The following is a 13,897-nucleotide window of genomic DNA, read 5'->3' as shown; positions in this document are numbered from 1 at the left end:
CTTAAGATGCAAGAAGCAGAAAAATAAACACCAAATGTAATGGATGCAGTGATGGTGGTTGGAAAATTTACTCTCTAGGCAAGTAGAATCATAACACAGACATTTGGTTACCTAAGTTCTTTTATTCTAAATAGTGAAGTTTATATCCTGAATCTTCTGGGCCTTAAAACGAGAGCTGGGACACTTTTCTGTGCCTCAGAAATGCTGATGCCAAATACACGCCGAAGTAATGGAAGAATTTGACAAAATAGTGTGCCAGATAATTTCTTCTGTACAAGAAAAATGTGTTGACCTCTCTTCCCTTGGGGTTCCTGCTTGATAGGCCACAGGAGATGACTGCTACTGCCAGCAACACACCTCTCAGACCAAGGCAGGGTGTAAAAGACTTGGAGACAGAGGCACACTTAGAGACTAACACAGACAGTGCCCAAGAATGATGATACATACCACTTCTTGGCACTGAATACAGCATGAAGATATCAAATTTCGTTTTTAACTATTAATGTTGAAACAAATGTAAAAACTGTCTTTGTATATGATAAGTAAACATAACTTCAGATACTGAGTTCAACTACAGTCTGGCTATATTCTAAATATTTTATATTTTGCAAACTTCTATTGAAGACATACAAAATTATTAGGATACTGGCAATAACCACTCCTCTGCCCCCACCTAAACTTGTCTTCCTCCTCCTCTATTCTATCATTGTTTGAAGAGCATCACTGCATCCAGAAAGCATCAGTACACATTCCCTGACACAAGGTTCAGACTGAATCCTGTTACAAAATTGTCCATGCAGAGGACAGGTGATGAATAAAACTGGCATGAGAGTAAAAGGTTAAAAAAATCTAAGTAATTCTCATAATTTACATGAGAGCTCTCATCCTTTCCACTTTCAGCAAGGAAGTCTAAAATTGTGTCACAATTTACAAGTTTCTCAACAAACTGCACTGAATAAACAGATACCTGGTGTAGTAATCAACCCACAATTCTCCTTCCACTACAGGTGCCACTGTGCCAATCACTTGTATCTTTCAAATTCTCTCTTCTCCATGTCTTAAACTCATCAGATGGTATATATCCTTTTGTCATATTGAATATTTATTGTATTCTCTAGTCTAAGATATTAATAACCCAGTTGAGACTTCAATTCTTCCATCACTGTATTTTAATCATAACGTACTGAGACAGATTAAATTCTATTATACTGACTCTTCTTTCTAGATTCTTGAATAAGTTTGGAGAAAAGTCTTATACAGAGCTGAGCAGGTGCAACCCTTTATTAGGAGAAAGAAGAGGGAATTATATAAAATTGTGGTTGCAATTCTCAACATGGATGAAATTTAGGTTGGGTTTGAACTCCATGTTGTTAAGTTACCTTCTAAAATCACCAATAACTTGCTTTACTTCCTGTCAGAGGGAAGATTGAAGATTGTTACAAGATTGGAGGAAATGTTTCCTTATAGCAGAAAATAATGTCCATTAAAGCAGCTAAAACCAGAAAAAAAACTGATTTCAAGATACAGCCTCATAATTTTTTTGGCAGATTACTGACAAATTTTTGAGACTATTATATAGTTTTTAGACCATAGGGCTGTCCCTATAATTTCTAGAAGAATTTATCTAACAACATTGGAGTCTTAAAGCCTTCCATTATTGCTTGGAATGAGGATCAGATCTAAGAACTCCAAATGTACTGCCTTAATCCTTCTCTTACACTCACGTACATACTGCTGATAGATGAGAAATAGAATGTATTTTTGTTCTATTCTTTCAAGAAAATTTGGGATCAATCTCAGGATTTTATGATAGGTCATCCATTTTAAAAGTAACTATTTCCCACAATAAGGAAGTTGCAGAATGACTGACGACATCCTCCTGGAAGGCCAATCTGCAAGTATTGGAATACACTGGGCTGCAGGCCAAATCACAGAAAGGAAAAGAATGTGAAACCTCCACAGCACTATTTATGTGAATATAACTTTAACAACACAAAGCAAAGGTAATAGAAAGTTTTAAATTTCACTTTCACAAGACTAAAGCCTCAATTTCCCTCTACTTTCTTGACTTAGAATAATATGTTCATTTTTCCCTTTCTTGGAAACACACAGACCCATTGCCCTTCCAATCACCAGTGGTAATTGCCCAATTTATCTTGGAAATAAAGTCACACGTTCCCAGAGGAACAATTCATTGGTATTTAGAAGGAAAAAAAAATAAATCTACAATTGCAAAAACATGTACATTATCCAAACAACACTAGGGAAATGGCAAAATTTATTTAGATGATACAATAGTGACCTTCACCATGTGTGGAAATCCTGCATATCTTCTAATACATACAGAAGATATGTATTAGAAGATGCATGCATCTCCACAACTTCTAGAGCTCACTTCTTGATTGGAAAAATAGTTCTTCATTTAAGAGATACTAAAATTATTATTAATAACATGTGTTGGTACGTATGGCTATTAATTCTAAAAGCCAGTCCACTTATGACTCTACCAATCTTTGATGTCAGAGGTGGATAACTACTCTGAAGTCTTCTAAAAAACACCATTAAAGACTTTCTGATGTACAGAAAAATACTCCTCACATTGTCTGCATTATATATATAGCAAATCCCTTCAAAACTATGGTATATTAATAATGATAGCCTCCAATAATGAGCTTTTGCACCTTGTTTCAGCCCTTTAAGAAGTTCCAGCTGACTCTGACTTTCTAGGTATTTTCCTCAAATTTAAGATTATTCTCAATTGTCAGTAACTTAATAGAGAAGTCGGGGAAAACACCTTGCCATGTTAGGATATGGGGAAAGTAAATCTTACAGTTTTCTGATCCTGCCTGTTTTGCCATGAATCTACAAGAAGTTCAGATAGGTAATAAATGTACTCTTTGACAGTTTTTGACAAAAATACTTGGAAAAGGACAGGCAAGAGAAAGGACCACAAGTTCCATGATGACTCTGGTATAAGTAACATATTCAAGAAGAGATCCTGCTTATTACTAATGGCAAAAGAGAGAAGTAGTTTTCTGAGTGTATGGGGATCTGGAAAGACATCTCAGAATAATCAAGAAAATAAAATTGCCCGGCAAGTTGGAAAGAATACACTGATGGCTTCTATTTAAAAGTCAGATTATCAGAACCAGATGGCCAAGAGATGATGACTGAGACTGGACTGGAAAACATTCCACACGTGGACAAGGAATTAATGCAAGAAAATAATCTAACACTCCTGTAGCACTAGGGAATAAGTAAATAAATAAATAAATCAGAATTATCATATTTTGGAAAACTTCCAGAATTCTATAAAGCAAGTGAGGAACACCAGGGAAAAAAGAAAACAAAAACTACATCACCCCACCAAACCACTTAATTTCTAGAGCAAAAAGACCACATAAAGGAAAAAGCTACCTACTTCCCTGGTAGCTTGTACTGGAGTTCATTACTAGTTTCGGAAATGACACTAAATGTGTATAACAACCTATTTGTGTATAGACCATGTTCTCGATTGTGAAAAGCCCCAAATCAGCATCAGAAAATCAGCACATGTTTAAGCTGTGCCATATTTGATAATGGATAAGGCTACAGTAGAAATGTTTCTCTCTTGCTGGACTTTGTATAGTCCAAAGAGAATGACAGTATGAGAGAAAGTACTCACTTCAGCTACAAAGACTTTATTTATTGAACTTAAATTTGAGCCTGGGGTAAATGACAAAGCCTCAAATTGGAGCTAAATGACTGACACTTTCATATACTTTTCTAGTGCTTTGTCCAGTGTATGACAATCTATGGGATTTTTTTGTTTGTTCGTTTAACTTATTTCTCTCCCATCAAATGCCAAAATTCCTTTTTTTTTTTCTTGACTACAACAATGTCAGCTTTTCTTTCCTACAGCCTCAGCCATCCTACCTGCCACCTGATTTGAGCTACTGCTTTCATGGCTACTCTAGAAGTATAACCAGTTAACTATCACTATTTTATTCAGAGTTACTTTTTATTTTGATGTGACTGTTTCCACCATTCCATGTACTGGTGAAAGGGAGCAAGCAGGACTATGAAGCTAGGCATGGAGAGGATCTGATACCTCTGCCAGTGTGATCTCAGCCAGAGAGAAGCCTAAGCTGATCACTGAAACTGCAGCTGAAGAGTGTGATTCCATCAGATGCAGAGATCTGGATTTACAGCTTGCTGCCCTGAAAATTCAAGTGGCGTTTCCCCACTTTTTCTCTGCGCTCTCAGATTTGCAAACCTGAATCCTTCCCTTTGGGTAGCTCTGGTGGCATTTGAATTAGGGTCTCAGCCAGTTTAACTCTCTAAACAAGGAAACATATGTCTAAACATTTTTCAGATGTGTTTGTGAGTTAGTCTTATGTGAGTTAGTCTTATAAATATAATTACTGGTACAAAAGTGGGGTTAGCAGAGAAGAAGCTGCAGGATAGAAGCAGTGTAGATCAAGACCTTTGTTAGGATAAATGTTTTCAAGATATGCTGGAAAAACAGATTATTGAAGCAAAGTTTCTGTAAGTTTGCATGTGTGTTCCTACGTGTCCTCTTCTGCATCAAATTTTCATTCAGACTTTTGCAGTGATAGGATACACAGCATTGCCTCCTCCTACTTGCACTGGTACAAGTACAGAGATGGTGGATAGTCCAACAGGACAAACAGAATAACATGGACAATGGTAAAAGATCCAACTTATTTCATGATTAGGAAAAAGAAAGATTAAAAAGTTACATCTTCAGAGTAATTTGCATAATCAACCTTAATGTCACCCTTGCGGTTACATAAGACTTAATTTCCTATGTAGATTGAGTTCCAGGTTCATTATTCTTTAGATTTAAGAGAAACAGTCATTATTTAACTTGTCTTCAGCCTTCCTACAGCAGCTGGTGTCAAAAAGACAAGTAGGAAACACTTCTTTAGTGTGCTACTATCACAGTTACTTTGAAAAAGCTACCACTTATAAAAAAAAAAATAAAAAATTAAGGAGTGTGAGAACTCTAGGAAGACCTTTGGAGGGAATAAATACAGACCAGCAACCATAATTAAAGTTGAATCTAATACTGACAACAAGAGTAAACAGATACAAAAATACTACAAATAAATAGATAGTGAAAACTTAAAAGTTTCTAATAATGCATAAAATTAAAATGCAAAATAGACATACAAATGGTGTAGTACAGAAAAAAAGCTGTCCTAAGATGGAGTCTGGTAAGATACCTGTGAGGATGGTGCTTGATAAGAAGGTGCCGTACAGAGGAGCTGGAGAAGATCTACTTTAACTTTTCCGGAAAGCCTTGAATAGTGTCTGTTTAGTATCATGCAGCATAGATTGTGTTTTTATTACATGAATCATATATTTCAGGTCTTCTTCTGGTCAGCTGTAGGGACCAGAAACTCATTTCTTTTTTTGCTTGGTTTCTGTGTTGGGCAGCTGTCAGTTTCTGAAGCCCCAGAGCCACCCCATACTGAGGCACAATGCACATTTAGATGTGCTAGTGAGTACTGAAATCACTCCAGTGCCTGTTTATAGGGTCTTCCTACATGCTCAGAGCTAAGCCTATCACCACATTTCCTCAGAGAGAATTTCCTTAGAATTTGCACTGGCAAAGCAGATCTGTTTGGGGTTTTTTGTTTTCTTGTTTGTTTTTCCACCTCTCCTTGGAGTGGGATTAATTTCTTGATATAATTTCAATTTTTTTCTTGCTGCTTATTTGCCTTCCCATCTCTGCCCAATTTTGCCACTTTATATTTTTGATTGCTAGACTACATATAGTAGTACACAACTACCGTGTTTTACATGCGTTGAACCACTGGAAAGTATTTTATGGACTGTGCTGCATGGCAGCAGATCCTTCATAGAATCTTTTTGATTAATTATGTATTGAATGGCTGCCTGTGATATGGAGAGCCAGACTGGATTCAGCCCAAGTAGCTTCTAAGTTTCCAGGTTAATAGATAAGATGATGTGGACAGGCACAACTCATTTATGAGGCTCACACTGTAAACCAACATTTGAAAGGCTTAGCAGAAGCTCAGTTTACCCATTAATTACATATTGGTGTCTGTCAAGTTTTGGATATACTCTCAGTAGTGTTTGCTTTACAAGTTTTAATTTTTTTCTAAAAGTAAACAATTTAAAGAATCTATTTGCAGCCTAATAATAAAAGGGAGTATGTGTTCTCATTTATTTGAGAATCTCCTAAGAAGTTTTAATTGCCAGCTTTATGGAAAGCTTTCTTGGTTATCTATATCGTTTTCCTTACTCTTCATACAATTTAAAAAAAAAAAAAAAGCCTATTTAAAAGGGACAGCATCTAAAAGAAATCCTTTTCCTTGACACAGTGATTCAGAAACTCGTCGTTTTCATTCTAGTTTTGATATTTCCTTTGGAGGCTCCTGAATTACAATATCGATCAAACTTCACACACGGAATGAGGGGAAATCAACAGGATGATGTACTGAACACTACAAAATCTTAAAATTTTTCAGATATTCTACATCTATTTTGCAATCACAAGTGATGTAGCATTTTTTCCCTAACGTAACAATTTACACATTAGAGGTCTTAAATACTAAGATAGTATTTTCTGTTTAAGAAAATTAATTTTCCCTGTTAATAGATACGATACAGAAAAATACAAGTGGCATGAGATAAAAATCCTTTGGGATAACATCTTTCAGTTTCTGCAGAAGCTGTATCCCCGAAGAAAAAAAATTGCAAAAGATCTGGAAGTAATCAGAAACTATTGTAGTGTTTTGGCTAGAAAAAAAAAAAAAAAAGAAGGAATAAAAAAAAAGTAATTTAAATCTAAATCTGATGTAAGAAGGAACTATTCTGCAAAAACTAATGTATTTTTAAAAAAATTGTATGGTTTATTGAAGAAATCTGCCACTCCAACAGCAACACAGCTGTGACACGCTCAACTAGGCTGAGGGAACAAAGACCATCTAATCAAGCACAGATCTTGTCAAACATAACACATCTTCATCCATTTTATGTTAAAACAGACTACATGCAAATGCCTATTTTTTGAAAACTGAAAATCATTATGTGTTTATTATCAGTTATGTAGAAAAATATATTTCAAGTACTTGAATGTATGCTCTTGGTTTATATAAGACGAAAGTAAAGCCTTCAAAATAACCTGAATTTAATCTAGTGAAGTAGGTGATACTAAGAAAAAAATAAAATGGGTGCAGGGAAGCAAGTTACAGTACAAGAGTTTCTGAAAATACAAAGAGCAGAACTTTTTGTTCTTCCCCAAACCCACAAATGATGCACTATTCCCTACAGGAGTTCCGTTGAAACTTAAAATGTATTTTTCACAGAAACTCCAAATTCCTTTGGGGGGAAGGCTTGATTGCATATCCCTCAGAGTCTAAAAGGCTGCCCATATGAAGTGAATTATCCATGACATGTACCTTCAGACATTTGTAATGTGATATTTCATGTAAATTTAGACCATACCTTGGACTTGAGCCGCTGGCAATGTTGATTTTATTCAGGAGCTCAGATAAGAAAAAAAAATTCTGACATCCTTGCTAATCTGTAGTCGTTAACATGGAATTTCCAACATAAAAAGCATAAAAGCATCTAATTTGCTGTAGCAAATGAAAGGAAAACAAACTTTGCATTTCCCTTTCCTTTTCAATGTCTAAAGTTACTCTGCTCTGTGCAAACAAAATTGTACTTTTCAAAGGTTTTTAATATCGTAATCCATCTTTTGAGTTTCAAACTTCCCCACATAATCTGTAAAATGTCATTCATTTTGAATATGAAGGATTTACCCATATCAGGAAGAAAAGCTCTAGATACATTAGGGTTACTAAAAAACCCACAGTACTTTTTATATAGTCTTTCCAGTTCATATTGCACAATTTATCATAAGGAAAAACTGAGGTAGCATTATCTCTTTTTTTAATAGACATGAGTTAACCTCATTTGCTGCAGACAACATCTCCTAAACTCCTAATTCCAAGTTCTGTTAGCTATAGGCTGGATTACTACAGTTATGTCTCTGCCATTTTCTTCTTCTAGCCATCTTATGTATATTTATAGCGTTTACCTCATGTTTTCTTTTGACAAAGAATTTTAAAATGTAAAGAGATCCTGCAGATGAACAGAACTACAGACGTGATTGTTTAGTACACCTATAGGATTAAATGCAATATTCCGTGGAGATGCAATTTACAAAAAGCAATACTCTTGGAGATAGGAAAGTGAGGGGAGGAGAATGCAATTTGCATTACTACAGCCCCCTGTTGACCAGTTCCTGTGGAAACACTTAACACCACCACCGCCATCATCACCCATTGCGGCATTAGCTTCTGACGTACTTAGTAATGAATGGACATCGGGATGCAAAAGCTTCCTTACTTAGAAGATGAAGAAATAAGCTTGAAGTATCAGACGGGGTATAAAAGCTAAAAGCGTGCAATTTTCCCAAGTAGTTGGGTAGATGGAAAACGTCTCTCCCAAGCAAACACTGAAGAAAATGAATAAATGTTCAACACTTGAAAATTATTGGTGCTTTGACATTATTTGGTGTATAAAATTAATCTTATTTTTAAAGTAGTCAAATATTTTTAAATAATAAATAGCATGCATAATAGTAATAAATAAAACAAATGTGTTTAGCTGCATTTGTTACAGAGATTTACTGGGATGTCTAAAGAAAAAGCATTGCAGAAAGAGCTTAAATTTCTTTCTCTTCCTTTCAATCAATATTTGAGGCAAAGTTTCATCTCTGGGGCCCTTAATGGCAGGAATTCCTGGAGCCAGCAAATGAGTAATGTTAAACCTATGATTAGATGATGAGGCCATCAAAGACACTAGACCCTAATGCTACATTCCACTTTATTCCTGAGAACTGCAGTAAAACCAAAGGCTAGGGAAGAAAGGACTGTAAGTTATTCCTTCTCTCAAGAAAATGTTTCAAAAGCTGCTAAAAAAAAGGTGGGATGTGGGGGGGGGGGAAAGTTGCATGACTTCAAGATAGAGCTCAAAAGCCTTAATGGATCTTTTGGAATTTTCCCGGAACCCAGGACTTCACAATTAGGTAACAAATTTTTCAAGTGCCCTGCTGGAGAGGGTTTGAAGTTCAAACCCTACTGAGGATTCCTGCCAGGAATGTATTTTTCTTTTACTTTTTCCTAACCAATATCCACCCTGGCTAAGAGAGGAAGAAAAAAAAGAGGAAGATTAAAAAAAAAAAAAAAAAAAAAAAGGAAAACAAGAGCTAATGATTTCCTTATGACACCAGCTTGAAGAAATGTAACCTATGGACTGGCAAACAGCAGGTAAGTTGGAACCCACTCCTCCAAAATCAGTTGTAAATGTTAATTCTTTTCAGATAGATTTCTCAGAATTAGATCTTCATTTCAATTACCTCTATAAACTAATTTATTTTTTTTTCATTACATTTTGGTTCATGTTATCAATGTGCAGCATTGAATGCTCAAGTAAAGCTACAAACAAGTTATTTTCCTGGTAAAAATATAACAAGTTAACCCAGGCATTTTATATACTAATGTGGTTTGAGTTTAACTGGTGTTATAAATCTGTGGGGGACTTGGTAAATGAAACACTGTTAATAAGTCTTTAGAGAAGTGTAAAAACTTGTTATTTGGATCTGTTAGGTCATCGTAGTTTTCTTGTATTTTACAGAATGAGCAAAATTCTATATTTGTTATTAACTTACTACTCGCAGTTGAAAGTAAAAGAGTATATATATGAAATTAGCAAATAATATCATATAAAATCATATAAATTTAAATTTGAGATATAAACAATCCAAACAGTAAAATTAATAATTGTAGTTTTGAATATTTTACTTGTGAAAGTATTGGTTCAGATTTCTGAGAAAGCCATTACTGCTATGCTAAAAAACCAATAATTAACCGCAGCATTTTTAAAATAGAAATACTCTGCTTCTGCCAGTTCTTAAGGACTACCTAAACCTCTGCTTTTTATATACTGACAACTACATAAATTATCCATCATATCATGTACATGAAAAGTATCAAAGTCATCACAAAGGCTTTAAAAAATTAGTAATTCACAGACAGATTTCAACATAAAATTATGACAACAGTATCCTATTTATGTATTCTAAATAAGAACTGGCTTGAAAGAGAATTAATACACAGAAGAAAATGCAGAATGTACATTCATAAACTTTTACTAAATAAATGCTAATATAAATTGAATACCTTGTGAATACAGAGAAACTATGGAATGTAGAAGAAAAAATAATCCTACAAATTATATGCTACCAGAAGGGATTAATTTGTATTTTCTTAAACTGAAATGAAACAAAGAGCAAGATACAATTCTTAGGCTGCCAGTAACCCAGCACTATGTAAAGAAATTAATACAATGAAAAGCAAGGAAAATCTTACCTGTGAACACAGCAGCATAACAAGTTCAACCACTGAAGTACTCGACTTCATACAAACCAGACCTACAATAAATAGTCAAAAATTAATGTAAAACATTGGTGGAATTTAGTCACTATAGCTCCATGGTTTCAGAAGGTTCATAAAATACCTGTAACGTATATTTTTTTATCACTGAGATTCACTAAAACAAGCTTCAGGCACAACTCTCTGAGAATTTCAGATTTAAACATATTTAATTGTTCTGAAAGCATCAAAAAATCTCATGGAATAATCTATACAAGGTTCAGGACAGAATGTTTTTCAGTTGAGTCTTTTTGGTGTTTAGCTTATTTCACTATTTAGCTAAATAAATAACTATCAATCTATAGAATCCAAAGCAATTTAATATATGATAAACATACAAAAACAACCTTTCAACACTAAATCCTGTAACTTCTTAAGAATAAACTGATCAGATATCAACAGGTAGAGAATAAGGCCTCTGCTTAGAAATTATTTTGATTTTCATATAGTAGTTGTTTTTCCTGTAATTGAAAGCTTGAGTATCAATGAAAAAGGCATTCACACAAAATCTTATTTTTATTAAAATATAATCCCTAGTTTGTAGGCCATGCTTCTTAAAACAAACCCTCAATTATGCAGCGTAACTGTTACTCACGGTTTTCTACTTAATTTAAATAATCAACACTTAATAACATTACCAGTATTGTAAATACTTGTTTGCAGCAAATTTACTTTCTGAGAGAAGGATATAATATCTCTATTCGAAAGATACATTGTAAAGAGACAAGGAGGAAATCAGACCTTACTGCTAACTATATATGGTACCTTCTGTTATCTAAAATCATATAGACATTGATACGATGGTTCAGGACATGGGAACACTTTTATTGTGTTGTAAAATTATTAATTCACAAATATAAAGCTTACAACTAGGGACTAGATAGGAAGCTGAAAAGCAAACTGATGTGCTCTAAGTGGGTTTCTACAAACAGTGATTAGAGCCAAAGCACTCCTACACAATAGCATGTATATTTATTGCAGGTAGCAAATAAATACCCTTTTGTGCCCATTTTGCTAACAACCCCATCCTTATTGTATAGTATCATAGAACAAGCTGTAAGAAGCCACTAGGATTCCATTCTATCAGATATATGGGCAGACAGTTAACTAATGAAATAAGAGGCAGATGTGCAAAGCTCATTTAGGGAGACAATTGCTGTAATTGATCAGCTATTCTCATGCTCAAGTGCTAGAGGATCAGAAAGATTAATGGGATACTTATCACCTGCAGGCTACTTCCAGTGTTTGAAAGCTGACAAAAAAACTCCAAACAGGAGACTCAACTCTACAAGTAAGCCAATGCAGGTAGCACAGACACAAAATATTTTATATAAAATGATTCTCTGGTTTATTATGAATCCATCTCATATTCTGTAAAACTAAAAAAAAATATATTTTCTCTCACACGCTCAACATGATTCAAAATCAGACCACAGGTGTATCAAAGATGGCAAACAACAGGTGTATTAAACAAGGCAAAATAATGCTCTTAGAAACATATTTCCATGATACAGTCTTCAAAATTTGTACGTCTTTACCTTCCGATTTTAAATCAAAAAGCTAGAGGTATCCAGAATAAGCAACATACACAGTTATGCCAAATAAACCAATTAAATTATATAGCAAATATTCATGCATTAGTAGTAATTTCTTTGTATCTTCACCAGGTTTCCAAAAAGAAGAGAAAACTTGATGCAAAATATATGCTTTAAAGAGAAATACATAAGGAATATTTCCTTGTTAATTAACTAAATTCAAAGTTCTTAACTTTCAAATACAGTTGGTGATACTTATGCTGGGTGTGTACCTTCAAACAATGTGAAAAAAAGTTTGGAGAGTGGGACAAGACAAACATGCCTAAAATGGCACAAAGCTAGGATTAGTACTCATGGTTATTATCCAGATAACAATTATGATTTAGTCCTAATGACACAAATGCTGTATACATAATAAACCAGGATCCTCTATTTGAAGGAGATAATTACCTTAGTGCACAATTTCCTATTTACAATAATAAGAATTTTTATATACTTGTTAACAGTCTGAGGATTCTACAGGCTTGAGTAAAGTATTTGTCTGACGTAAAATTTAGCTTTTTCCATTTGTCTGAACATTACTTGATAATTTCTGTGTATAACACCTAATCAACTATAAGCTTGGATGTAGCATTCTAGCACTGAAAAGGTGAATTGAAGTGATTTTGCAGAAATTAATAAAAAGCAAGAGGATACAGAACTGACATCTGGTTAGCACATCAGCACACCCATTAGTTATAGCCAGCTCTGCAATTGCCTGCTGATGAAACAAACCACTGATAATAGTCATTAACACCTCTCATAACTAGTAGTACTAAAAAAATTCTAAGAGTCCTATTTTCATGTCAAAAAGAAACAAATAGCTTAGAGACTGCAGCACTTTTCACGTGTGAAATTACAAAGGCAGATAGGAAAGCCTCACAAAAGTTCATGGTGTCCAAGATGGATGCAAGGAATAGCTGTCACAGAGGTCTCAGTGTACAGCAGAAATTAAGTGTGCAGCACTCTAATTGTAAATAAGCAAAACCAGGACTAGGCATGGCAGAAAATGGGGAATCACATGTGTCTTGATGGGTGGGAAGAAGGAAATAGAAAAAGAAATGCTTTTTATTCACCTTTTAAGTATTCATATCATACGTTCCTTGAAGTAAAATTAATACAGAAATGTAAAGCATTCATTGCAGGGCCACCACTTCATGTTGTAAGTTTCACGCTTATCTTCTCCTACTCCCACTTCAGGGACCCCTTTCACTCAAATAATATGAGGGAAAGTGTGTGCCCTCCATTATATGCTCCATTTCCTCCTTCTTAGCTGTCAAGGGCTCTATTTTTGTGTCCCTTGTGATTCTTCCCATTTTTGCTTATTCAGTTAAAATTTGAAATAAATAAAGATTTTTTTTTTCCTGTTACACAAAACACAATTAATCTTCAGAGTTCACTGTCAGAGCTGTTGTGGAGTCAATAGTAGAGAATGATAAAAACAGATCAGACCTAATGGAGGACACATCCATTTCTGTCTGTCAGGAAAAACTGTCAGACTGCAATCTGGTTTATGAAGATGCCACCTAATCAAAAGCTGTCGGAGTAAGCTAAGGAAGAATCACCATATCTCAACTTTTGGACCAGGAAAATGATAATTTTAATAATCTCTTGGTTTTTAAATTTGCATGATCCTCTGTCCTAGGAAGTCCAACTTGAGTGAATTGCCTCACTGCTTCTGGCTTGCTACAGACACTAAATTTCCTGCAGCAGACAGATAAAAATAAAAAGGAGGTAAAAAATGTTCTGCTACCATTTTACAGATAAAAGAGAAGACACAGACTAGTTGATGTATTTTCATAAAATCAAAGATAGAATTTGTAGCATGAATAAAAATGAAGATCAGCT

The 13,897-nt window shown here is 34.6% G+C and overlaps 1 protein-coding gene across 3 annotated transcripts in view; it reads right to left on the bottom strand.

Annotated features, from left to right (window-relative positions):
• NBEA (neurobeachin) overlaps window positions 1-13,897 on the bottom strand; it is a 476,649-nt gene that overhangs the window by 252,014 nt on the left and 210,738 nt on the right. For all 3 annotated transcript variants that reach the window (XM_051608523.1, XM_051608522.1, XM_051608521.1), the window contains one exon: window positions 10,413-10,474. In XM_051608523.1, the coding sequence (XP_051464483.1) occupies window positions 10,413-10,474 (62 nt within the window). The remainder of the gene's footprint in view (window positions 1-10,412; window positions 10,475-13,897) is intronic.

The sequence above is a fragment of the Apus apus genome, chromosome 1, assembly GCF_020740795.1.
Source record: "Apus apus isolate bApuApu2 chromosome 1, bApuApu2.pri.cur, whole genome shotgun sequence".
NCBI classification, from domain to species: domain Eukaryota; kingdom Metazoa; phylum Chordata; class Aves; order Apodiformes; family Apodidae; genus Apus; species Apus apus.
Note: the sequence above shows the minus strand (reverse complement) of the source record. Positions and strands in the feature narration are given on the sequence as shown.